This window comes from Halichoerus grypus, chromosome X, assembly GCF_964656455.1.
Source record: "Halichoerus grypus chromosome X, mHalGry1.hap1.1, whole genome shotgun sequence".
In the NCBI taxonomy this organism is placed as follows: domain Eukaryota; kingdom Metazoa; phylum Chordata; class Mammalia; order Carnivora; family Phocidae; genus Halichoerus; species Halichoerus grypus.
Window position 1 is genome coordinate 410,186 of NC_135727.1, and position 27,805 is coordinate 437,990.

General features: G+C 37.6%; 1 protein-coding gene across 2 annotated transcripts in view; it reads left to right on the top strand.

Moving 5' to 3' along the window:
• Positions 1-27,805, top strand: part of TMLHE (trimethyllysine hydroxylase, epsilon) — a 140,498-nt gene that overhangs the window by 54,020 nt on the left and 58,673 nt on the right. The window contains exons 4-6 of one of the 2 annotated variants that reach the window (XM_078065253.1): positions 870-1,149; positions 10,599-10,718; positions 14,518-14,754. In XM_078065253.1, the coding sequence (XP_077921379.1) occupies positions 870-1,149; positions 10,599-10,718; positions 14,518-14,754 (637 nt within the window). The remainder of the gene's footprint in view (positions 1-869; positions 1,150-10,598; positions 10,719-14,517; positions 14,755-27,805) is intronic. The other variant, XM_078065254.1, reaches the window with a different exon arrangement.

Genomic DNA, 27,805 nt, shown 5'->3' on the forward strand with positions numbered 1-27,805 from the left:
GAATGGTAAATATAAGTGATTTTTAAAAATTTCCTCATACTGGGGTGCCTAGGTGGCTCATTTGGTTAAGCATTGGACTCTTGATTTTGACTCAGGTCATGATCTCATGGTGGTGAGATCAAGCCCCATGTCAGGCTCCACGCTTGGCCCCTCCCCCCACTTGTGCACTCTCTCTTTCTCTTTCTAAAATAAATAAATAAATCTTACTAAGGAGGGGACGTGTTGTGAGGAGCACTGGGTGTTATATGCAACTAATGAATCATTGAACACTACATCAAAAACTAATGATATACTATACAGTGGCTAACTGAACATAATAAAAAAATAATTAAAAAATTTCCTCACACTTTTTTATGCTTTACAAATTCCTTATGGTACTTTTATTGTCAAGGAGTAGGAAGCCAAAACAGAGACAGAGAAATAAAAAGAAGTGAAAGAAGAGATAAGATGCCAGCAAAGCTTTTCACTCCCCTTGCTATATTCTTTGCTTATCCTGAAGATTTCCTAAAGCATTTTGGAGGGAGGATTTTTTTTTTTTGCCTTTTGTTTTTTTTTTTTTGGCACTGTGGGCAGTCATTTATGAAATCACTTTATCATGTTATATTGATGTCATTTAGGTCAAACTGCCCCAATTCATTTAGTCCCTTCTAGTTGGTGAGATTTATTTGTTCATTCGTTCATTTATTAGTTCATACTACTCAACCTGCAAATATTTCTGTTTCAGGAATATCCTAGGCACTCATTTTAATTTCATTTCATAAACAATATAGCACTGGGTAATTGGTTGCTAAAAATAACATTCTTAACCAGTAAATTATTGGCAATAATTATAACTATTATTTTAATACCTTTTATTTTTCCCTTTAAAGGGCCAGATGGTCATGTGACTAAATATGATTTGGATTGGCTGGTGAGAAACAGCTATGAAGGGCAGAAACAAAAGGTCATCCAACCTAGAATCTTATGGAATGCTGAAATCTATCAGCGAGCCCAAGTTCCATCTGTAGATTTCCAAAGCTTCTTAGAAACCAATGAGGGATTGAAGAACTTTCTGCAGAACTTTCTGCTGTATGGAATTGCATTCGTAGAAAATGTCCCTCCCACTCAAGAACACACAGAGAAGTTGGCAGAAAGGATCAGCTTGATCAGGTAATTTATTAGTTTCTAATATCTATGGTAATTAATTTGCAGAGCGTCAACACCAGTAAAATAATTTAACTGGGTATGGTCACACTGTTTTTGATCCAGAATATTTTGTGTCCTGAATAAGGGGATTCCCATTTGTAGTGCTTTATTTGAGGCCCAGATTTCTAATCTCTAAAGACACTTACATGTTAAATATGATGATGACTTCAAAGTCATTGGTATATTTTTTGAGCCTAGTGGTCCTCAAAGTAACAGGTATCATTATACACTAGAAATAGCACTGACTTTGAGTAAACAGAACCAGGAAGTAGTCTAAGTTCTACCCTCAAGCAATTGTGTGAACATAGACAACTCCATTACATACATACCTGTACCCTCCACCTGCACCCCCTGGCCTCAATTTTCCCATCTGATCAATAAGAGGATTGAATAAGATGGTGTCTAAAGATCATCCAGTTTTGACCTATTATGATTCCTAAGGCTTGATTCAGACACTAGTTGTTAATAATATTGCCTTACACTATATAGCATTTAACCAAGATATTCATGCCCATTATTTTCTTTTGGTCATTATAGAAATCCTGATGGGTGTATATTTTATCCCCTGTTCTGCTGATGAGCCACTTGAGACACATATAATAAGTAAGTGGCTTGCCCAGCATTACTCTGCTAGTAAGAAGTAGAACTGGGATTCAGTGGGGGACCTAAGATGGTGGTGTAGTAGGAGGACCCTAAGCTTGCCTCATCCCTCAAACACAGCTAATTAACTGGGTGTTAATTCTGAATACCCAAGAAATTGACCTGAGGACTGATAGAACAAACTGCACAAGTAGAGGGAGAGAAGAGGCCACATCGAGGAAGGTTGGAAGTAAAGAGACATGGTTTGGGGGAGAAACAGATGGCGAGTGCTGTGGAGGGGAGGGAGCCCTGGTTGCAGAGAAAAGCAAGAGGGAGTGGAGTGCACGGGGATAAGCACAAGGAGAACAGTTCCCCAAAGCCATTGGCTGGGAAAACAAGAGGGGCCAATTTTCATGAGTTTTTGCAACCAGCTGGGCTCAAAGACTGGTTTTAGAGGTCCACAGTCTTGGCTGGGCTAGAGACCTGAGGGCACTACTCCTGGAGAGAAGGAAGGCAAACAACCCCAGGGCAGACAGTGCAATCTGAGGATTGCCTAAGGCACACAGGGAGAGACTGTTCACTCTTCTTAGCGTACATCTGGGAGAGGTGGCTTTGCTTCTCTGGGGACAAAAGAGCCCATAGGCACCATTTCCCTCCCCCACCCCTCAGCATAGGTCCAAAGACACCTGCTGAAGGTGGCTAACCCAGACACTGGCTGTTTAACCTGCTTTGCTCCAAATTCCATGCCCCTGTGCCTCTGCCATGACTGCCCTTCTGGGTCAAACCTGCATCAGTCCCAGTGTGGTGAGACCATCCCCCCAAAAGACCAGCTCAGATCCCCACCACACCAGGTCCCTAAAGATTAGAGTTTTAAAAGTCAGCAGGCTTGGCTGGTATAGAGCTCAAAGGGCACTGTGCTGCTCCAGGCAGGCAAGCAACCCAGAGACACTGTAAAAACACCAATCTGAAAAGTGCCTAGAACACATGAGGGGAAATTATTCACTTTTCTAGGAGTGCTTCCCTGAGAGCAGCAAGCACGAATTCCTCTCTCCAGGGACAAAGGAGCTGGCTGGTGCCATTTCCCACCCCTGTCCCACAGCATAAACCAACTTCAATAAACAGCACAGTGCCCAAACTGGCTGCCTGATCTGCTTACCCCAAGTCCCACCCCCCCAACCCCCATTCTCTGCTGGTATTGCTTTTTTCCTGCAAGCATGCCTAAGGACCTGTGCAGCAGGACCCTACTCCAGAAGACCAGCAGAAACCCCTGCAGGCACCACATCTACCGACCATAGAGTTCTGCAAGGCTTCAGTTCTAGTGGAAGTGGTATCAGGTCTCATTTAACAAGCAGACCAGAGCATACCTAGTTAAACTCACCACATTCTGGCCAGGGTCCAAACACTGCCAGCTACAGACAAGGAGAAACTCTGCAGAGGACTGACCTGAGGGATAGAGCAGCCAAAACACAGTAGCAGAGTGCATGCAGCACAAACCAGAGACATTCCCTAATGCACCCAGCCCTGGACATTATATGACTTCTTCTTCATAAGGCCATTACTCTCAAGCAGGAAACATAACAAGCTTTCCTAACACAGAGAAGACAAAGACCTAGACAAAATGTCAAGACAGAGGAATTCATCCCAAAGGAAAAAAAAAAAAAAAAACAAGAAAAGGTTACAGCCAGAGATCCAAGTGAAATAGGTATAAATAACATGCCTGATGGAGAATTTAAAACAAAAATCATAAGGATACTTGCTGGGCTTGAGAAAAAAATGGAAGACTTCAGGGAGGCCCTTACCACAGAGATAAAAGAGTTAAAAAAACAACCAGTGAGAAATGAAAAATGCAGTAACTGAGATTCAAAACTGGATGTAATGACCACAAGGATGAAAGAAGCAGAGGAGTGAATAATGATATAGAAGACAAACTAATGGGGCACCTGGATGGCTCCAGTGGTTAAACATCCAACTCTTGTTTTCAGCTCAGGTCATGATCTCAGGGTCATGAGATTGAGCCCTGCATCAGGCTCCTTGCTGGGAGTGGAACCTGCTTAGGATTCTCTCTCTCCCTCTCCCCCATCTCTCTCTCTCTCTCTCTCTCTCAGTCTCTCTCTCTCTCTCCCCCCTCTAAAAAAACTTTTAAAAGACCACAAAATAATGGAAAATAATGGAGCTGAACAAAAGAGAGAAAGAAGAATTATGGAACAGGAGAATAGCCTTAGGGAACTCAGTGATTCCATCAAATGTAATAATATTTGTATCATAGGAGTCCCAAAAGAGAGAAAAAAGGGAGCAGAAGAGGAAATAGTAGCTGAAATTTTCCCTAATCTGGGGAAGGAAACAGACATCCAGATCCAGGAGACACAGAAAACTCACATCAAAATCAACAAAAGCAGCCCAACACCAAGGCATAATGTAGTTAAATTTGGAAAATGTAGTGATAAAGAAAAAATCCTAAAAGCAGCAAAACAAAAGAAGTCCTTAACTTACAAAGGAAGACCCATTAGGTTAGCTAAAGATCTCTCCACAGAAACTTGGCAAGCCACAAGAGTGTGGCATGACGTATTCAATGTGCTGAATGGGAAAAATCAGCAACCAAGAATACTCTATCCAGCAAGGCTATCATTCAGAATAGGAGAGATAGTTTCCCAGACAAACAAAAACTAAAAGAGTTAGTGGCCACTAAACCAGCCCTGCAAGAAATATCAGAGGAGACTCTCTCAGTGGAAAGGAGAAACCAAAAGTGACAAAGACAGGATAGGATCAGAGAAAATCTCCTGAAACAATGACAAAACAAGTAATAAAATAGCAATAAATACATATCTATTGATAATTACCTTGGATGTAAATGGACTAAATAAACGCTCCAATCAAGACATAGGGTGTCAGAATGGATTTAAAAAAAAACAAGACCCATCTATATGCTGCCTACAAGACTCATTTTAAACCTGAAGACACCTGCAGATTGAAAGTGAGGGGATGGAGAACCATTTATCATGCTAACAGACATGAAAAGAAAGGTGGAGTAGAGGTACCTATATCACACAAACTACATTTTAAACCAGACTGTAACAAGAGATGAAGAAGGGTGCTATATCTTAATAAAGGGGACTATCCAACAAGAAGATCTAACAATTGTAAATATTGATGCCCCTAATTTGGGAGCACCCAAATATATAAAACAATAACAAATATGAATGAACTCATTGATAATAATACAATAATAGTAGGGGACTTTAACACCCACTTACAGCAATGACCAGATCATCTAAACAGAAAATGAACAAGGAAACCATGGCTTTGAATGACACAGTGGACCAGATGTACTTAACATATATTAGGAACATTCCATCCTAAAGCAGCAGAATACATATTCTTTTCACATGCACCTGGGACATTCTCCAGAATAGATCACATACTAGGTCAGAAATCAGGCCTCAACAAATACAAAAAGATTGAGATCATACCATGCATGTTTTCTGACCGCAACACTAAGAAACTGGAAGTCAACCACAAGAAAAAATTTGGAAAGACCACAAATACATGTAGGTTAAACAACATGCTACTAAACAATGAATGGGTCAACCAGGAAATCAAAGAAGAAATAAAAAAAATACCTGGAAACAAATGAAAATGAAAACACGGTAGTCCAAAACCATTCAGATATAACAAAAAGTGGTCATAAGAGGGAAGTATACAGCAATACAGGCCTACCTTAACAAGCAAGAAAAATCTCAAATAGACAACCTAACCTTACACCTAAAAGAGTTAGAAAAAGAGAAACAAATGAAGCCTAACAAGCAGCAGAATAAGGGAAATAATAAAGATTAGAACAGAAATAAAGGATATAGAAACTAAAACAATAGAAGAGATCAATGAAAACAGGATCTGCTTCTTTGAAAAATTAATACAATTGATAAACCCCTAGCCAGACTTAACAAAAAGAAAAGAGAAAGGACCCAAATAAATAAAATCACAAATGAGAGAGGAGAAATCACAACCAACACCACAGATATCCAAACAATTATAAGAGAATATTATGAAAAATTATATGCCAACAAATTGGACAACCTGGAAGAAATGGATAAATTCCTAGAAACGTATAAACTACCAAAACTGAAACAGGAAGAAATAGAAAATTTGAACAGACTGATAACCAGCAAAGAAATTGGATCAGTAATCAAAATCTCCAAACAAACAAAAGTCCAGGGCCAGGTGGCTTCCCAGGGGAATTCTACCAAACATTTAAAGAAGAGTTAATACCTATTCTTCTCAAACTATTCCAAAAAATAGAAATGGAAGGGAAACTTCCAAACTCATTCTATGAGACCAGCATTACCTTCAACAGACTCCACTAAAACCAGAGAGACTCCACTAAAAACAATTACAGGCCAATATCCCTGATAAACATGGATGCAAAAATTCTCAGTAAAATACTAGCAAACTGAATCCAACAGTACATTAAAAGAATCATTCACCACAATCAAGTGGCATTTATTCCTGGGTTGCAAGGGTGGTTCAATATTCACAAATCAATCAATGTGATATACCACATTAATAAAAGAAAGGATAAGGACCGTATGATCCTCTCAGTAGATGTAGAAAAAGCATTTGACAAAGTACAGCATCCATTCTTGATAAAAACCGTCAACAAAGTAGGGAGAGAGGGAACATACCTCATCATAATAAAGCCCATATACAAAAACCCACAGCAAATATCCTCAATGGAGCAAAACTGAGAGCTTTTCCTCTACGGTCAGGAACAAGACGGGAATGTCCACTCTGACCACTGTTATTTAACATAATACTGGAAGTCCTAGACACAGCAGTCAGACAACAAAAAGAAATAAAAGGCATCCAAATCAGGAAGGAAGAAGTCATACTTTCACTATTTGTAGATGACATGATGTGCTATATAGAAAACCCAAAAGATTCCACCAAAAAATCGCTAGAACTGATACACGAATTAGTAAAATTGCAGGATACAAAAGCAACATACAGAAATCTGTTGCATTTCTATACACTAATAATGAAGCAGCAGAAAGAGAAATCAAGGAATCAATTCCATTTATAATTGTACCAAAAACAATAAGATACTTAAGAATAAACCTAACCAAAGAGGTAAAAGATCTGTATTCTGAAAACTATAAAACACTGATGAAAGAAATTGAAGATGACACAAAGAAATGGAAAAATAGTCCAGGCTCATGGATTGGAAAACATTGTTAAAATGTCTATATTAACCTAAAGCAGTCTACACATGTAATGCAATCCCTATCAAAATACCACCTGCATTTTTTCACAAAATTTGTATGGAACCATGGAAGACCCTGAATAGCCAAAGCATTCTTGAGAAAGAAAAGCAAAGCTGGAAGCATCACAATTCTGGACTTCAGGTTATATTACAAAGCTGTAGTGATCAACACAGTATGGTACTGGCACAAAATAGACACAGAGATCAATGGAACAAAATAGGAAACCCAGAAATGAACCCACAACTCTGTCAACTGTCAACTAATCTTTGACAAAGCAGAAAAGAATATCCGATGGAGAAGAGAGGTCTATTCAACAAATGGTGTTGAGAAAACTGGACAGCCACAAGCAAAAGAATGAAACGATCACTTTCTTTTTTTTTTTTTTTAAAGATTTTATTTATTTATTTGACAGGGAGACACAGCCAGAGAGAGAACACAAGCAGGGTAAGTGGAAGAGAGAGAAGCAGGCTTCCCGCCGAGCAGGGAGCCCGATGCGGGGCTCGATCCCAGGACCCTGGGATCATGACCTGAGCCGAAGGCAGATGCTTAACGACTGAGCCACCCAGGCGCCCCCTAGATCACTTTCTTACACCATACACAAAAATAAATTCAAAATGGATGAAAGGCCTAAATGTGAGACAAGAAACCATTAAAATCCTAGAGACAACACAGGCAGTAACCGCTTTGACATTGGCCATAGCAACTTCTTACTAGACACATCGCCAGAGGCAAGGGAAACAAAAGCAAAAATGAACTATTAGGATTTCATCAAGATAAAAAGCTTCTGCACAGGAAGGAAACAGTCAACAAAACCAAACGCAGCCTTCAGAATGGGAAAAGATATTTGCAAATGACATCTCTGATAGAGGGTTAGTATCCAAAATCTACAAAGAATTGTCAAACTCAACACCCAAAAAACAAATAATCCAATTAAAAATGGGCAGAAGACCTGAGTAGACATTTTTCCAAAGAAGACATACAGATGGCTAACAAACACATGAAAAGATGCTCAGCATCACTCAGCATCAGGGAAATACAAATCAAAACTGCAATGAGATATCCCCTCACAGCAGTCAGAATGGCTAAAAGCAACAACACAGGAAACAACAGGTGTTGGTGAGGATGGGGAGAAAGGGGAACCCTCTTACACTGTTGGTGGGAATGCAAACTGGTGCAGCCACTGTGGAAAACAGTAGGGAGGTTCCTCAAAAAGTTAAAATAGAACTACCCTATGACCCAGCAATTTGCACTACTAAGTACTTATACATAGAATACAAAAGTACTAATTCAAAGGAATACATGCATCCCAGTATTTATAGCAGCATTATCAACAGTAGCCAAATTATGGAAAGAGCCCAAATGTCCATTGATGAATGAATAAAAAGATGTATATATACACAATGGCATATTACTCAGCTATAAAAAAGAATGAAATCTTGCCATTTGCAATGACATGGATGAAGCTAGAGAGTATAATACTAAGTAAAATAAGTCAGTCAGAGAACGAGAAGTACCATATGATTTCACTCCTATGTGGAATTTAAGAAACAAAATAAATGAGCAAAGGGGAAAAAAGAGAGACAAACCAAGAAACAGACTCATAATTATAGAGAACGCACTGATGGTTACCAGAGGGGAGGTGGATGGGGGGGATGGGTGAAATAGGTGATGGGGATTAAGGAGTGCACTTGTGGTGATGAGCAGTGGGTGTCATATGGAAGTGTTGAATCACTGTATTGTACACCTGAAACTAATATTACAGTGTATATTATCTAACTGGAATTTAAATAAATAATTAAAAAATTTTTAACAAATAGTGTGGTGTAGGGGTACCTGAGTGGTGCAGTCAGTTAAGCATCTGACTCTTGTTTTTGGCTCAGGTCATGATCTCAGGGTCCTGGGATCAAGCCCCATGGCGTGCTTCCTGCTCAACGGGGAGTCTGCTTCTCCCTCTGCCCCTACCCCTGCTCATGCTGTCTCTCTCTCTCTCAAATAAATAAATAAATAAATAAATAATTTTAAAAATGGTGTGGTATGTATAACAGCGCTAACAGAAGATGTTCACTAATAAAAGGTTCAGTAAGAAAAAAGGGGTGGTGTCTGGGTGGCTCAGTCAGTTAAGCATTTAACTCTTGGTTTCAGCTCAGGTCATGATCTCAGAGTCGTGAGATTGAGCCCCATGTCAGGCTCTGCACTGGGCACGGAGTCTGCTTCAGATTCTCTCTCCTCTCCCCCTCCACCCTCCGTCTCTCTCTCTCTAAAATAAATAAATAAATCTTTTTTTAAGTTAAAAAAAAAAAAAAGAACTGGGATTCAGATAGCTCAGGTTTCCTGATCCTAAATACAATGTTGTTTCCACTTCTAGTCTGTGTTTCTAGGTAGTATATAGATTGATCTTCTATAGTAATAAATGTGGTGTAAACATACTTTGTTATAAGTAGTACTTTCCTTTTACTTAATAAGAGCCAGATCTAGCTCATTGTGTAGCAAATAGAATGCTGGGTCATTTGCCCTATCCTGGTACAGCATAATCAACATTTTTGAACTGTTCAGTTTCAAACACATTTTGAGAATTTTCAAGTAAAGGAAGCTGTGCTGGTAAACAATCAATTGAGAGGGCTTTAGAGATTATATAGTTCATGAGGAAGACCATTTCCTGTTTGGACTTTGAGGGTTCAAAAAATAAGATGGACTCTGAAAGCTAAAGAATTAAAGTGATCTTTGGTCAGATCTGAGCCACCAGGAAAATAACTATAAAATAAAAATAAAATAAAAAACAGTGATACAGCATCTCATTAAATACTTGCTAACATAAACTATCCTTTTCTCTTTTTCTTATTCCTCCATGTCCAAAAGATGGGTGAGGATCTACATTAATCACTTCTAAAAGCATCTGCATAAAGACATCTTTTTCTGTGCAAGGAAGGTGAGCACAGGAAAAAACCGTGAATGTGAAAGCTATTAAAAGTAGGCACATAAACAGAGGGGGATAATTCCCTAAGCTTTCAGACCACATTATATGGTTGACCTTTGAACAATGTGGGGGTTAGGGGAACTGACCTCTCCTTCCCCCAGACACTTGAAGATTCATGTATAACTTTTGACTCCCCAGAACTTAATTAGTAATAACCTACTGTTGACTAGAAGCTTTATCAATAATATAGTCAATTAGCACATATTCTATATGTTGTATGTATTATATACTGTATTCTTACAATAAAGTAAGCTAGAGAAAAGAAAATGTTATTAGGAAAATCATAAGGAAGAGAAAATATATTTACAATAATGTATTTATTGAAAAAAAAATCCATGTACGAGTGGATCCATTCAGTTCAAACCTATGTTGTTCAAGAGTCAACTCTACTTTCACAGTTTTCCCCCCAACTTCCTAGAATGTTAATCAGTGACAGAATTGTTAAGACTGGTAGTATGTTCAGCTGTCATCTACTCCTTATAGATGGAAATCTGGAGCCAAAAAAATCTATTGTTACTTGTGAATAATTAAAGAAGTTATTAAAGTTGTGAAAGACAAGAATCAAACTTTCAAATAATTAAGTCTTCCTTCATTTGATTTGACAGAGAAACCATCTATGGGAGGATGTGGTATTTTACTTCAGACTTCTCCAGGGGTGACACTGCATACACCAAGCTGGCTTTGGATCGGCACACTGATACTACCTATTTTCAAGAACCCTGTGGGTAAGTGGATTAGAATTTTCCATATTAGGGTCTTTACATGTGATGGTCTTGAGTAATTTCTTTATTTTTTTAAATTCAATTAGCCAGCATATAGTACATCATTAGTTTCAGATGTGGTATTCAATACTTTATCAGTTGCGTATAACATCCAGTACTCGTCACATCACATGCCCTCCTTAATGAATAATTTCTTAATCTTTTTCCATTCTATTTGAACCAAGATCCTATCTGCTGCTCCTGTGTGTGACTATTTCTTTTTCTTCTCTTAGAAACATGATCATTTTGAAATACCCTAGTTCAGTCTTATTTGGACTTACAAGAATAAATTTTTTTGAAATGATTGAAAATACACCTTACTATATAAATGGATCTTAATTTTGTTTAGTTTACTCTTTTGTCAAAGTAATTACCAACAACTTACCAGAAAAGTCTAACTGTTAAATTTGGAATTGTACAGTTTTCTTATATTTAGCTATATTGCAAACGGGTCTATCTTCTAAACACAGCTGCTTTGGGTTGGTATTAACAGGAATTTGAATCCAATTTGTAAGAAGTTGGAGAGGAGGAGTTAGTAAAAAAAACCTTTTTTCACATGGAATCAGAAGCTGCTGAGCCAAAGATATACCTTTTTCCCCCAGCTTTATTAATATATAATTGGCATATAACATTGTATAAATTTAAGTTGTACAATGGTTATATATTATTACCACTGTAGCTAACAGAGAGTAGAACTTAAATGTTCTCACCACAAAAGTGAAATGATAATTATGTGACACGATGGATAAATACCATACTTATCTACCATTTGCCACTTATTAGAGGTACCTCTGTAGTTGTTATTTTATTTATCTTGCTTCTGCATTTAGATGATGAGCTGAGGCATAAAGATATTAGTAAAGTGAGTGTATATATGGATTTTTAAAGACAATATGAGATGGTGAAAATATGCAATTAATTGTGGTTACATTGATTTTCTTTAAGGGTTTGGAACTTAAGAATATTTGGTTCAGGGGAGGAAGAATAAAGCAGCTTTTAGATATCCTTGTCAATGTTATCAATATATGAAGATCCCAACAGCCCTGCATCCTCATTCTAGGGGGTGCAGAAGGAAGAAAGAGGAAATGGGATGGGAAGCATCTGGACAGAGGTTGACATTCAAATATTGAGTAACTCTTTTCTCTTTGACCACTACCAAAGATAAGCAGTTAGTTGTCTCTGCCATTAATTTAAACCTTTCTAATCAATGACATGGACCAAGTAAGTACATTAGCAGTATAGTAAGAGTGGTTAAGAGTTCAGGCCATGTCATTAACAGATCTGGATCTGCATCCCAGCTGTAACATATATTAGCTTTGTGTTCTTGGACAAGTAACTTAACTTCTCTATGCCTCAGTTTCTTCATCTGTAAAATGGGGCTAGTAATAAAACCTATTCATTAGTATTGCTTAGGGATTATATTACATGATGTATTTAAAGCACTTGGCATACTGCCTGACACATATTAAGTGCTCAAGAAATACTAGTTGTTATTATTATCATCACTTTAGCCATTGTCATCATCATCATCAACATTGTTATATGCCTTGTCCTTTCAAAAGCTACTTTTGCTCTGGATCTCATCTTCTCCAGCCTCCTTGGAGATTTCTCTCTCCTAAATCTTCACCCTTTCCATACCTATGGACTCCTTCCTATCAGCTTCTCGTATCTTCTTTGGACTCTGTCTCCCTCTAGTTACAAGCCCTGCCTTATTCCTCCCCTTCACAGCTAAACTTATTAAAAGAATCATCTACATTCAGTGTCTTTTCATTTTCACTTCCCATTCATTCCTCAAATCCATAGTCGGCTAGTTTATCCAACACCTCCCAATTAAAATTACTCTCTTTAAGGTCACCTGGGTGGCTCGGTGGGTCAAGTGTCCAACTCTTGATTTTGGTTCAGGTCATGATCTCAGAATCCTGAGATCAAGCCCCGCGTGGGCTCCGTACTCAGCGGGGAGTCTGCTTGAGATTCTCTCTCACCCTCTCCCTCTGCCCCTCTCCCACCATGTGCTCACTCTCAAATAAATAATAAATAAATAAAATAACAAAGATAAAATTACTCTCTCCAAAGTCACCAGCAACTAACTTATTGCCATGCTTAGTGTGTACCTTTCAGTTTTCATCTTACTTGACCCCTGGGGCATGCTGTTAACCACTACCTCTTCTTAAATATCCTTCCTTTTTTAGTTTTCCTCCTACATCTCTGACCACTTTTCTTCAGCATCCTGTGCTGGCTTATTTTCCTCTGTCCATGTCCTAGATATTGTTGTTCCTCAAGGTTTTCTCTTTGTCCTTCTTTTCTTACTTGAAATGATCTCTCCAAATGACTTTTTCCATGCTTTTGGGTTTAGCTATCACCTACAAACTACAAAATCCACCTGTCTTCTGGGTTAAATATCTTCAACTAGCTACTAAACCGTCTTGACCTAGAAGTTTCACAGAAAGCTCAACAGTCCAGAACTGATGTTTCTCATTTTAATTGTATTTATGTTAGGTTCTCCTTGATTTTATTCCTTCTATCTGCATTCATATTTTTTACTTACTTTACTTTGTTATTTACTTTTATTTTTTTTCTAAATTACTATTAATTTTATTTTCCCCTTGTTAATTTGAAATTTCTGGTATAGTTTTCCAGCCCATTAAGTCCCCTTTTCTTTCCCTGTTAACATTTTCAGCCACATATGGACTCAACTACTTCAACGTGGCCCCTAAACTGAACTTCTTCCTCAACCCCTCACACCCCTCATTATGATCAATTACACTTCTCTCTGCATTCTCCCTCTTAGCAAATGACAGGTTGCCCAAGTGAAAAACCTGAAGTCATTCTAGATTTTTGCTTGTTCTTTCTCTACTACATTTAAATCAGTTATCAAATCTTGTCAGTTCTACTCCTATAGTATCTCTTTGGTGTGTCTTTTTCTCTAACACCCTTCTCTAAGCTCAAGCCCTCAGTGTTTTTTTCTATTTCAGTTAGCATGTTGTTTGCTACATTTTTTGTCATCTTGCTTCCCACCAGTCCATCTCCCATACTATCATCATAATCAAGTCTTAAAAATGTTAATGTGACCACAGAGTTTCCCAGTTTAAAATCCTTTCGTGGGCACCTGGGTGGCCCAGTTGTTAAGCGTCTGCCTTCGGCTCAGGTCATGATCCCAGGGTCCTGGGATCGAGCCCCGCATCAGGCTCCTTGCTCAGCGGGAAGCCTGCTTCTCCCTCTCCCACTCCCCCTGCTTGTGTTCCCTCTCTCACTGTCTCTCTCTCTGTCATATAAATAAATAAAATCTTTAAAAAAATAAAAAAAAAAATCCTTTCGTGATTCTCTGTGCTATGCTGACAGGAGCTTCTTGCTTTCTTCCTTAAATATACTTTGTAAATAATGTCCTTTCTTTATGGCCCCTCTATATCTTGTATACAACTTTATTATAGTGCCTATCATATTTTATTGGTATTTATTTCCTTCATGTTTTCCTACTAGACTATGGGCTTTTTTAAAACAGAGACTATATCTTATTCATGCCTGTATTCCCAGGGTCTGGCACATATAGGTTTTAATTCATATTGAACATGTTTAGAAGAAACCTGTAGTGGCATTAATATTTCAAAGCACAAAAAAGTATAACCGGCTATAAGGAAAAACAGTTAATTTGGAAATGAAAATGATACAAGTAGAGTCAATAATTATTTCATATATAATTTTCTAAAATTTTGATATGTTCTCTTTTTGCCACTGAACAGAAGAATTTAATTTTTTCCCTCTTTAGCATTCAAGTGTTTCACTGTCTTAAGCATGAAGGAACAGGTGGCAGGACACTGCTGGTAGATGGATTCTATGCAGCAGAACAGGTACTTCAAAAGGCACCTGAGGAATTTGAACTCCTCACCAAAGTGCCATTGAAGCATGAATATATTGAAAATGTTGGAGAATGTCACAACCACATGATTGGGGTTGGGCCAGTCTTAAATATCTACCCATGGAATAAAGAGCTCTATTTGATCAGGTGAGTACCAAAGAACCATTTGCCAGTATAATATATTTACCAATTATTAGCCTTCAAATTATTAGCTTAATGAAAATCCCTAAAATCCTTATATTGACCACATCTTAGTCTTGCTATTTTATAGCTCTTTATTAGTACAATTTCTGTTCTTATTATACTTCCCATGGAAAAATAAATAGGCCAACAGGTAAAGAATACTAGATTTGGGGGGCAGGAGATATTTGAGATAGTATTTTAACATGAAAACACTATTGAAATCAAAAACCATTATTAAATTTTGCTCACTGACCAAAAGCTAGAATACCCAAAGGCATGACAACCACAACATTTGTAGCCCAGATTTATGCAAATCTCCTGACCTGTATATCTAATAGTCCACTAGATGTTGCCACTTAGAGATCTTGTAGGATCATAAAGCACATCATATTCAAAATTGAACTCATCATCTTCACTCATTTCAAACCTCCTCCACACCCAATTGTGAAGATAAAAATAAATTGTTGCTCCTGCCTTTGCCCCTGGATTGTAATATGAACTACACAAATACTAATTCACTTCCATTGGATAACCTCCTCTGAAAAACTCTACCTTAGTCATCTATTGTATCCCCATTGCCTAGAACAGTAAGTAGGTATTCAGTATTTTTTCCAACATTTGATTATAAACATTTTTAAACATACCAAAAAGTTGTAAGCATTTACAGTAAAATCCATAGACCTACCTACCACCTAGATTCTACCAGGAAGGTATTACTATGCTTGTTTTATTATCTGGCTATCTACTTATCTATCAATCATCTATCTATCTATCATCTATCTATCTATCTATCTATCTATCATCTATCTATCTGTCTATCCATCAGTTAATCTTATTTTTGATGCATTTCAAAGTACATTGTAGCTATGACTACATGTCCCCCTAAATACTTCAGCATTTATATCTTCAAGTAGAGTTCAATATCTTTTTATAAATTTTTAACTTTGAAATAAAATTTACATACAATTATTTTTTAAAATATCAAATATACATTTGCTGAGTTTTGATAAATGCATACACCTATGTAACCCAAACCCCTATCAAGATATAGAATATTGCCGTCACTGCAGAAAGTCCGCTTATACCCCGCCCAGTCCAACCCTGCACACCTACCCGAGGAGATCACTGTTTTGATTTTTGTCACAATAGATTAGTTTTGCCTGTTCCAGAAATTCATACCATAGAATAAATCCATTTTTTAATGAATAAACACCTGGGCTGTTTCTAATTTGTGGTTATTATGAATAAAACTGCCATGAGCATTCATAGAAAAGCATTTTTGTAGATATGTGTTTTCATTTCACTCAGGTAAATAGCTAGGAGTGGAACTGCTGAGTCATAGAGTAGGTGAGTATTTAATTTCATAAAAAAACTGCCAGAACTTTTACTAAAGTAGTTGTTTCATTTTATATTGTCATCAAGAATGTATGAAAGTTATAGCTGCTCCACATCCTTGCTAATACTTGGTGTTGTCAGTCTTACTAGTTTTAGCCATTATGGTGGTTATCTCTTTGGGGTTTAATTTGCATTTTTTTGATGACTGATGATGTTGAGCATCTTTCCATATGCTTATTGGCCATTTATATATCTTCTGAAGTATCTGGTTAAATTTTTTGTCCATTTTTTCATTGGGTTGTCATTATTGAGTTCTAGGAGTTCTTTATATACCCTGGTCACTATTTCTTACCTGATACATGTTTTAGGAATATTATTTTCTTACCTGTAGCTTACCTATTTATTTTTAACAGTATGTTTTTATGAGCTGAAATTTTTTATGTTAATGTAATTTAATTGAGTAGTTTTTTCTTTAATGATTATTGTTTCTATGACCTGTATAAGAAATCTTTGACTGCCCCCATGACATGATGACATTCTATGTTTTCTAAAAGTGTTATAGTTTTATTTGTTACATCTAAATCTGTGATCTATCTCAAGTTAATTTCTTCTGTGTTATGAGGTATAGGTAGAAGTTCATATTTTTTACATATGGGTATCCAGATATTATAGTTTTATTTGTTGAAAAGACCTTCCTTTCCCCCATTGGATTCCCTTTGCAACTCTGTCAAAAATCAAATGACCAGGGACGCCTGGGTGGCTCAGTCAGTTGAGTGTCTGACTCTTGATTTCAGCTTAGGTCGTGATCTCAGGGTCACAGGATTGAGCCCCGCGTCAGGCTCTGTACTCATCAGGGAGTCTGCTTGTGGATTCTTTCTCCCTCTCCCTCTGCCCCTCCCCCTGCTTTTGCTAGCTTGCTCTCTCTCTCTCTCTCAAATAAATAAATAAATAGATCTTTTTAAAAAAGCAAATGACCATATAAATGTGTGTTTGTCTCTGGGAGCTCTGTTTGATTCCATTATCTATTTGTGGTTCCTTATCACCGTTCCACACTGTCTTGGCTACTACAGGTTTACAGTAATTCTTGAAGTCAGATAATATGTTTGTCAACTTTGTTCTTTTTCAAGATTATTGTGGATATTCTAGATTAGGGGTCTACAAATTTTTTTTGTAAAGGGCTAGATAGTAAATATTTTAGGCTTGTGGGTCGTATTGTCTTTTTTTAAGATTTTATTTATTTATTTGAGAGGGAGAGAGAGAGAAAGCACAAGCAAGGAGAGTGGGAGAGGGAGAAGCAGACTCCCGGTGGAGCAGGGTCTTGATCCCAGGATCCTGGGATCATGAACTGAGCCGCAGACAGTGAACTAACTGAGCCACCCAGGCGCCCTGGTCATATGGTCTTTATCACAACTACTCAATACTGTTGTGGAAGCACAACAGCAGCCATAAACAATATATAAATGAATGAGTGTGCCTGTGTTCCAATAAATATTTACGAAAATGGGCAGTGGACTGGATTTGGCCTACAGACCAGTTTGCCAGCCCTGGTTCTAGATTCTTTATATTTCCATATAGATTTTAAAATCAGCTTGTCAGTTTTTAGAAAAAATGCCTTGTAAGTGTTATGATTGGGATTACTTTCTTAGCAGTGTTTTGTAGTATTGAAGATATAGATCTTATATATCTTTTGTTAATTTTATTCCTAAGTAGAGACCATTTTGGTGATAACTAACAGTTTTGAGTCTTCCAACCCATAAACCTCATCTATCTTTCTATTTATTTAGGTCTTCTTTAATTTGATTTGTTTTTAAATTAGCATTGTATCCTATAGCCTTGCTAAAGTAATTCATTAGTTCTAAGTTTTTGTTTTTTGGGTTTCTTAGGATGTGTATTCTGCTGCTTTTAGATGGGATGTCCTATTGTATCTATTAAGTCCATCTGGTCTAATGTGTCATTTAAGGGTGATGTGTTGTCGGGATAGTTTCATTTTTTTCCTTTCCAATCTATATGTTTATTCATTTGTTTTTCTTACCTTACTACACTGGCTAACACCTCCAGTACTATGAAAGTGTTCAGTATTTTGCCAGGTACAATATTAGCTATAAGAGTGTTGGTCGGGCGCCTGGGTGGCTCAGTTGGTTAAGCAGCCAACTCTTGATTTCAGCTCAGGTCATGTCTCAGGGTCCTGAGATCTAGCCCCATGTCAGGCTCTGCACTCCGTGGGGAGTCTGCTTGAGATTCTTTCCCTCTTCCTCTCTCTTTGCTCCTCCCCCTGCTTGTGTGCGCTCTCTCTAAATTAATAAATAAATCTTTCTTTAAAAAAAAAAGAGTGTTGGTGATGTCTTTTATCTGCTGGATGAATTTCCCTTCCAAGTTTCCTGAGATTTTTTTTTTTAATCACAAATGGGTATTGAATTTTGATAAATGCTTTATCTTCATGTCAATTATCAATAGAAATAATTGTCATTTTTCTTCTTTATTCTATTAATATGCTAAATTACATTAATTTCAAATGTTAAACCAACCTTATACTCTGGGAATAAACTGTACTTGATCACAATTTATTACTATACACACACACTGTATGTGTGTGTGTTAATAGTGTGGGCCCAATCAAGAGATAAATACCACACAGCAGTTTCTTTTTGTTGTTAATTTTATTATTTTAATTGCAGAATAATTAACATATAGTGTCATATTAGTTTTAGGTATACAATATAGAGACTCAACAAGTCTATACATTACTCAGTGCTCATCATCAGGGAACTACAACTCAAAACTACAATGGCATATCACCTCACACCTAACAGAATAGCTAAAATTAACACAGGAGACATGTGTTGGTGAGGATGCAGAGAAAAGGGAACCTTCTTACACTGTTGGTGGAAATGCAAACTGGTACAGCTACTCTTTAAGAAACAGTATGGACGTTCCTCAAAAAATAAAAATAGAACTACCCTATGATCCAGCAGTTGCACTAGTAGGTATTTACCCAAAGAATGCAAAAAATACTACTTCAAAGGGATACATGCACCTCAATGTTTATAGCAGCATTATTTACAATAGCCAAATTATGGAGAGCCCAAATGTCCATCCATCAACTGATGAATAAAGAAAGTGTGGTGTATGTATACAATGGAATATTACTCAGCTATAAAAAAGAATGAAATCTTGCCATTTGCAATGATGTGGATGGAGCTAGAGAGTATTATGCTAAGTGAAACAAATCAGTCAGGAAAGAGAAATAGCATATGATTTCACTTATATGTGATTTAAAGATACAAAACAAATGATCATAGGGGGAAAGAGAGAGAGGAAAACCAAGAAACAGACTCGTAACTATAGAGAACAAGCTGATGATTACCAGAGGGGTGGTGGGTGGGGGGATAGGTGAAATAGGTAATGGGGATTAAGGAGTGCACTTGTTATAATGACCAGGGTATTGTATGGAAGTGTTGAATCACTATATTGTATACCTGAAGCTGATATTATACTGTATGATAACTAACTGGAATTTAAATAAAAACTTTTAAAAAGGGGGGAAAAATGTTCCTAGCACTGATGTCACAGAAATTACTACCTGTGCTCTGTTCTAGGATTTATATGGCTTCAGATCTCACATTTAGGTCTTTAATCCATTTGGCATTTATTTTTGTGTATAGTGTAAGAAAGTTCTCCAGTTTCATTCTTTTGCATGTAGCTGTCCAATTTTCCCAACACCATTTGTTGAAGAGACTGTCTTTTTTCCACTGCATATCCTTTCCTGCTTTGTAGATTAATCGACCATATAACTGTCATTTTATTTCTGAGTTTTCTGTTCTGTTCCATTGATCTATGTATCTATTTTTGTGCCTGTACTATACTATTTTGATCACTACAGCTTTGTAATATAAGTTGAAGTCTGGAATTGTGATGCCTCCAGCTTTGCTTTTCTTTTTCAAGATTGTTTTGGCTATTCAGGGTCTTTTGTGCTTCCATACAAATTTTAGGACTGATTATTCTAGTTCTGTGAAAAATGCTGTTGGTATTTTGATAGGGATTGCATTAAATGTGTAGATTGCTTTGGGTAGTATAGACAGTTTCTCAGTATTTATTCTTCCAATCAATGAGCATGGGATAGTTTTCCATTCCTTTACATTTTCTTCATTTTCTTTCATCAGTGTTTTATAGTTTTTGGAGTACAGGTCTTTCACCTCTTTGGTTAAGTTTATTTATAGATACTTTATTGTCTTTGGTGTAGTTGTAAATGGGATTGTTTTCTTTCTTTATTTAAATTCAATTAACATACAATGTATTATTAGTTTCAGAGGTAGAGGTCAGTGATTCATCAGTCTTATATAATACCCAGTGCTCATTACATCACATGCCCTCCTTACTGTCCATCACCCAGTTAGCCCATCCCCCACCCCCACCCCTCCAGCAACCTTCAGTGTGTTTCCTAGAGTTACGAGTCTCTTATGGTTCGTCTCCCTCTCTGATTTCATCTTGTTTTATTTTTTCCTCTCTTCCCCTATCATCCTCTGTTTTGTTTCTTAAATTCCACATATGAGTGAGATCATATGATAATTGTCTTTCTCTGAGTGACTTATTTCGCTTAGCATAATACTCTCTAGTTCCATCCACGTCATTTCAAATGGCAAGATTTCATTTTTTTGATGGCTGAGTAGTATTCCATTGTCTGTGTGTGTGTTTACCACATCTTCTTTATCCATTCATCATTTGATGGATATCAGAGCTCTTTCCATAGTTTGGCTATTGTGGACATTGCTGCTATAAACATTGGGGTGCAGGTGCCCCTTTGTATCACTACATTTGTATCTTTGGGGAAATTCCTAGTAGTGAAATTTCTGCATCATAGAGTAGCTCTATTTTCAGTTTTTTGAGGAACCTCCATACTGTTTTTCACAGTGGCTGCACCAGTTTGCATTCCCACCAACAATGTAAGTGGGTTCCCCTTACTCTGCATCCTTCCCAGTATCTGTCATTTCCTGACTTGTTAATTATAGCCATTCTGACTGCTGTGAGGTGGTATCTCATTGTGGTTTTGATTTGTATTTCCCTGATGCTGAGTGATGTTGAGCATTTTTTCATATGTCTGTTGGCCATTTGTATGTCTTCTTTGGGGAAATGTCTGTTCATATCTTCTGCCCATTTCTTGATTGGATCATTTGTTCTTTGGGTGTTGAGTTTCATTAAGTTCTTTATAGATTTTGGATACTAGCCCTTTATCTGGTATGTCATTTGCAAATATTATTTCCCATTCTGTCAGTTGTCTTTGGGTTTTGTTGACTGTTTCCTTGGCTGTGCAGAATCTTTTTATCTTGATGAAGTCCCAAAAGTTCATTTTTGCTTTTGTTTCCCTTGCCTTTAGAGACGTGTCTTGAAAGAAGTTGCTGTGGCCAAGATGGAAGAGGTTGCTGCCTGTGTTCTCCTCTAGGATTTGGATGGATTCCTGTCTCCCATTTAGGTCTTTCATCCATTCTGAGTCTAATTTTGTGTGTGGTGTAAGAAAATGGTCCAGTTTCATTCTTCTGCATATGGCTGTCCAATTTTCCCAACACCATTTGTTGTCTTTTTTCCATTGGATATTCTTTCCTGCTTTGTGAAAGATTAGTTGACCATAGAGTTGAGGGTCCATTTCTGGGTTCTCTATTCTGTTCCATTGATCTCTGTGTCTGTTTTTGTGCCAGTACCATACTGTCTTGATGATTACAAATTTGTTAGAGAGCTTGAAGTCTGGAGTTGAGATGCCTCTAGTTTTGGTGTTCTTTTTCAACATTCCTTTGGCTATTCAGGGTCTTTTCTGGTTCCATGCAAATTTTAGAATTATTTGTTCCAGCTCTGTGAAAAAAGTTGATGGTACTTTGATAGGGATTTCATTGAATGTAGAGATTGCTCTAAGTAGCATAGATATTTTCACAATATTTGTTCTTCTAATCCATGAGCACAGAACATTTTTCCATTTCTTTGTGTCTTCCTCAATTTCTTTCATGAATGTTCTGTAGTTTACTGAGTACAGATCCTTTGCCTCTTTGGTTAGGTTTATTCCTAGGTGTCTTATGGTTTTGGGGGTAATTGTAAATGGGATCGATTCCTTGATTTCTCTTTCTGCTGCTTCATTATTGGTGTGTAGAAATGCAACAGACTTCTGTGCATTGATTTTATACCCTGCCACTTTGCTGAATTTCTGTATCAGTTCTAGCAATTTTGGGTTGGAGTCTTTTGGGTTTACCACATAGAGTATCATGTTTATCTGCGAAGAGTGAGAGTTTGGCTACCTCTTTGCTGATTTGGATGCCTTTTATATCTTTTTGTTGTCTGATTGCTGAGGTTAGGACTTCTAGTACTATGTTAAACAACAGTGGTGAGAGTAGACATCCCTGCCATGTTCCTGACCTTAGGGGAAAAGCTCTCAGTTTTTCCCCATTGAGAATGATATTCATTGTGGGCTTTTCGTATATGGCTTTTAGGATATTGAGTTATGTTCCCTCTATCCCTGCACTGTGAAGAGTTAAACTCTTAATCAAATTAAAACTCTTAATCAAGAAAGGATGCTGTACTTTGTCAAATGCTTTTTCTGCATCTGTTGAGAGGATCATATGGCTATTATATAGTCTGTCACATTGATTGATTTGCAGATGTTGGACCACCCTTGCAGCCCAGGAATGAATCCCACTTGGTCGTGGTGAATAATCCTTTTAATGTACTGTTGGATCCTGTTGGCTAGTATCCATCTTGATCAGGGATATTGGTCTGTAATTCTCCTTTTTGGTGGGGTCTTTGGTTTCGGGGTCAAGGTAATGCTGGCCTAATAGAAAGACTTTGGAAGTTTTCCTTCCATTTCCATTTTTGAAACAGCTTCAGAAGAATAGGTATTAATTCTTTAAATGTTTGGTAGAATTCCCCTGGGAAGCCATCTGGCCCTGACTCTTGTTTGCTTCAATTTCTTTGCTGGTTATGGGTCTGTTCAAGTTTTCTATTTCTTCCTGTTTCAGTTTTGGTGGTTTATACGTCCCTAGGAATGCATCCATTTCTTCCAGATTGCCTAATTTGTTGGCGTATAGTTGCTCATAGTATGTTCTTAAAATTGTTTGTATTTCTTCAGTGTTGTTTGAGATCTCTCCTCTTTCATTCATGATTTTATTAATTTGGGTCCTTTCTCTTTTTTTTTTTTTGGTAAGTCTGGCCAGGGGTTTATCAATCTTATTAATTCTTTCAAAGAACCAGCTCCTAGTTTCGTTGACCTGTTCTACTGTTCTTTTGGTTTCTATTTCATTACTTCTGCTCGAATCTTTATTAATTCTCTTCTCCTGCTGGGTTTAGGCTTTATTTGCTGTTCTTTCTCCAGCTCCTTTAGGTGTAGGATTAGGTTGTGTATTTGAGACCTTTCTTGTTTCTTGAGAAAGGCTTGTATTGCTATATACTTTCCTCTTAGGACCGCCTTTGCTGCATCCCAAAGATTTTGAACAGTTGTGTTTTCATTTTCATTTGTTTCCATGAATTTTTTTTAACTCTTTAATTTCCTGGTTGACCTATTCATTCTTTAGTAGGATGCTCTTTAGTCTCCCTGTATTTGACTTCCTTCCAAATTTCCTCAGTTGATTGAGTTCCAGTTTCAAAGCATTGTGGTCTGAAAATATGCAAGGAATGATCCCAATCTTTTGGTACCAGTTGACACCTGATTTGTGACCTAGTATGTGATCTATTCTGGAAAATGTTCCACGTGCACTCAATAAGAATGTGTAATCTATTGCTTTAGGATGGAATGTTCTGAATACATCTGTGAAGTCCATCTGATCCAGTGTGTCATTCAAAGCCTTTGTTTCTTTGTTGATCTTCTGCTTAGATGATCTGTCCATTGCAGTGAGTGGGGTATTAAAGTCCCCTACTATTATTGTATTATTATCAATGAGTTTCTTTAATTTTGTTATTAATTGGTTTATATAATTGGCTGCTCCCATGTTAGGGGCATAAATATTTACAATTTTTAGATCTTCTTGTTGGATAGACTCTTTAAGTATGATATAGTATCCTTCCTCATCTTTTATTAGTCTTTGGTTTAAGATCTAATTTCTCTGATATAAGGATTGCCACCCCAGCTTTCTTTTGATGTCCATTAGCGTGATAAATGGTTTTCCACCCCCTCACTTTCTATCTGGAGGTGTCTTTGGATCTGAAATGAGTCTCCTGCAGACAGCATATCAATGGGTCTTGGGTTTGGTTTTTTTTTTTTATCCAATCTGATACCCTGTGTCTTTTGATTGGGGCATTTAGCCCATTTACATTCAGAGTAACTATTGAAAGATGTGAATTTAGTGCCATTGTATTACCTGTAAAGTCAGTGTTACTGTATATTGTCTCTGTTCCTTTCTGGTCTTTGTTACTTTTGGGCTCTCTTCACTTACAGGATCCCTTTTATTATTTCTTGCAGGGCTGGTTTAATGATCATGAATTCTTTTAGTTTCTGTTTGTCCTGGAATCTTTTTATCCTTCCTTCTATTTTGAAGCTTTTTATCTTTCCTTCTGTTTATCTTTCCTTCTATATATTTCCTTCTGTTCTAGCTGGATAAAATATTCTTGGCTGGATATTTTTCTCATTTAGCACCCTGAATATATCATGCCAGTCCTTTCTGGCCTGACAGGTCTCTGTGGATAGGTCTGCTGCCAATCTAATGTTTCTACCCTTGTAGGTTAAGGACCTCTTGTCCTGAGCTGCTTTCGGGATTTTCTCTTTGTCTCTGAGATTTGCAGGTTTCGCTATTATATGTCAGGGTGTTGACCTATTTTTATTGATTTGAAGGGGGTTCTCTGTGCCTCCTGGACTTGAATGCTTGTTTCCTTCCCCAGATTAGGGAAGTCCTCTGCTATAATTTGCTCCCATATACCTTCTACCCACCCCCTTTCCTCTTCTTCTGGATCTCATTTTTCTAATATTGTTTTGCTTTATGGTATCACTTATATCTCAAATTCTCCCCTCGTGATCCAGTAGTGTTTATTTCTCTTTTTCTCAGCTTCTTTATTCTCCATCATTTGGTCTTCTATATCACTAATTCTCTCTTCTGCCTCATTTATCCTAGCAGTTAGAGCTTCCATTTTTGATTGCATATTATTAATACCCTTTTTTATTTCGACTTGGTTGGATTTTAGTTCTTTTATTTCTCCAGAAAGGGACTCTCTAGTGTCTTCTATGCTTTTCTCAAGCCCAGCTAGTAATTCTAACTCTAGTTCTGACATCTTACTTATGTCCATACTGATTAGGTCCCTGGCAGTTAGTACTGCCTCTTGTTCTCTCTCTTTTTTTTTTTTTGAGGTGAGTTTTTCCATCTTGTCATTCTGTCCAGAGAAGAGTAGATGAACAAGAGAACAAAGTACTAAAATCGTAACAATGACCCCAGAGAAATATACACTAAACAAATCAGAAAAGCCCCCAAACGGAAAAAAATTAAAATTAAAAAAAGAGAGAGAATATAATCAGACAGGTGAAACAGAACAGAGCAATACACTGGATCCTGTGTGTATCTTGGTCTGTTTGTTAGAAAACTAGATCCCAAAATTGTAAAGAAAGAAAAACTTATATATATACAAAAATAAAATTAAATACATTGAAAGGTTAGAATGCAACTGCAAAGATGAAAATTTAAAAAGACTTTAACAAAAAAAAAAGAAGAAAAAAAGAAAGACAATATGATCAGACAGGTGAAGAGAACAGAGCCATACACTAGATTCTTGGTATATTTTGGTCTGTTTGTTAGAAGAAACTATATCCTAAAATTGTAGAGAAAGAAAAACTTTATATATATACACAAAAATAAAATTAAATACAATGAAAGAATAGAATGTAATTGTAAAAATGAAAATTAAAAAAGATTTTTAAAAAGTTGATAAGGGCGCCTGGGTGGCTCAGTTGGTTAAGCGACTGCCTTCGGCTCAGGTCATGATCCTGGAGTCCCGGGATCGAGTCCCGCATCGGGCTCCCTGCTCTGCAGGGAGTCTGCTCCTCCCTCTGACCCTCCCCCCTCTCATGTGCTCTCTCTCTCATTCTCTCTCTCTCAAATAAATAAATAAAATCTTTAAAAAAAAAATTAAAAAAAAATAAAATAAAATAAAAAGTTGATAAAATAAGAAATTGGTTGAAAAAGGAAAGAGAAAAAAATTAAAATTGAAAGACTAAAGAATCGTGGGGAAAAAAACATGAATTCTATATACTATTTTCCCCTAGCACTGGAGTTTTGCAGTTCTCTATGATCAGTAAACTTGGTCTTGGCTGGATGTTCTTGCTGATATTCTGGGAGAGGGGCCTGTTGCTGTGATTCACAGGTGTCTTTGCCCCGGGCAGAATTGGCTAAGTAAGTGGCTCAGGATTGCTCTATGTGGCTTTTGTTCCCTGAAGACTTTCTGTGCCACTTTAGAGGATGAGAATGAAAATGGCCACCTCCCAATCTCCAGCCCTGGAGCCAAAAGCTCGGGGCCCCACTCCTCAGTGCGTCCTCAGGGAAAAGCAGTTAATCACTCCTGTCTCCCTGGTCTCCCAACTCCGTGCTCCCCCAGCCTGTGACGGAGCCTTTCTATCTCAGGCACACGACCCCCTTTCAAGTCTCCAAACCCTGCAAACTCCTGTGGCATGCACCCACACCACTCCTCCTGGGGGAGAAACGGGGTGTCTTGCCACGGTTCTGCCACTTGCTGTGCCCCTACTCAGAGAGCAGTCACCCAGCTGTGCTGTGGTTCCCGGTTTATGGCAGCCCTGAGCTGAGAGCCCACTCCTGGGGTCACTCTTTGCAGTGGCTTCCCTGCTCCAATGCCTGGGAACCCTGCTGCAGTCAGGCACCCCTGGTCTTCCTGTGACCCCAGGGATCCTGAAACCACACTGTCCCACCTAGGATTCCACCCCACTTTACCACCTGAGCACCTTTCAGGCAGGGACATCCCTCACTGGAGCAGACTTCTAAAAGTTCTGATTTTGTGCTCCGCTGTTATATCACTTTCTGGTGCCAGCTTACCGAGGCCCCCTCCCCCTGCAATTTATCTTCCCATATATTGCCTTGGATTCACTTCTCCGCACTTCCTACCTTGCAGAAAGTGATCACTTTTCTATTTGTAGAATTCCAACTATTATTTTCTTAGATCTCCGGTTGAGTTCGCAGGTGTTCAGAATTATTTGATAGCTATCTAGCTGAATTCTGGGGACCAGATGAAACTAAGGTCTCCTACTTCTCTGCCATATTGGACTATCTCTGGGATTGTTTTCTTAATTTCACTTTCTGCTGCTTCATTAATAGTGTATAGGAATGCAACAGATATTTATACATTGATTTTGTATCCTGCAACTTTACTGAATTCCTCTTTCATTTCTAAGTAGTTTTTTGGTGGAGTCTTTAGGGATTTCTATATAGAGTATACTGTCATCTGCAAAGAGTGAAACTTTGACTTCTTCCTTACTGATTTGGATGCCTTTTATTTTTGTTGTTGTTGTTGTCTGATTGCTGTGGCTAGGACTTCCAGTACTATGTTACATAAAAGTGGTGAGAGTGGACATCCTTGTCCTATTCCTGACCTTAGGAGAAAAGCTCTCAGTTTTTCACCATTGTGTAGTTAGCTGTGGGTTTTTCAAATATGACCTTTATTATGTTGAGGTATGTTCCTTCTAGACCTATTTTGTTGAGGGTTTTTATCATGGATG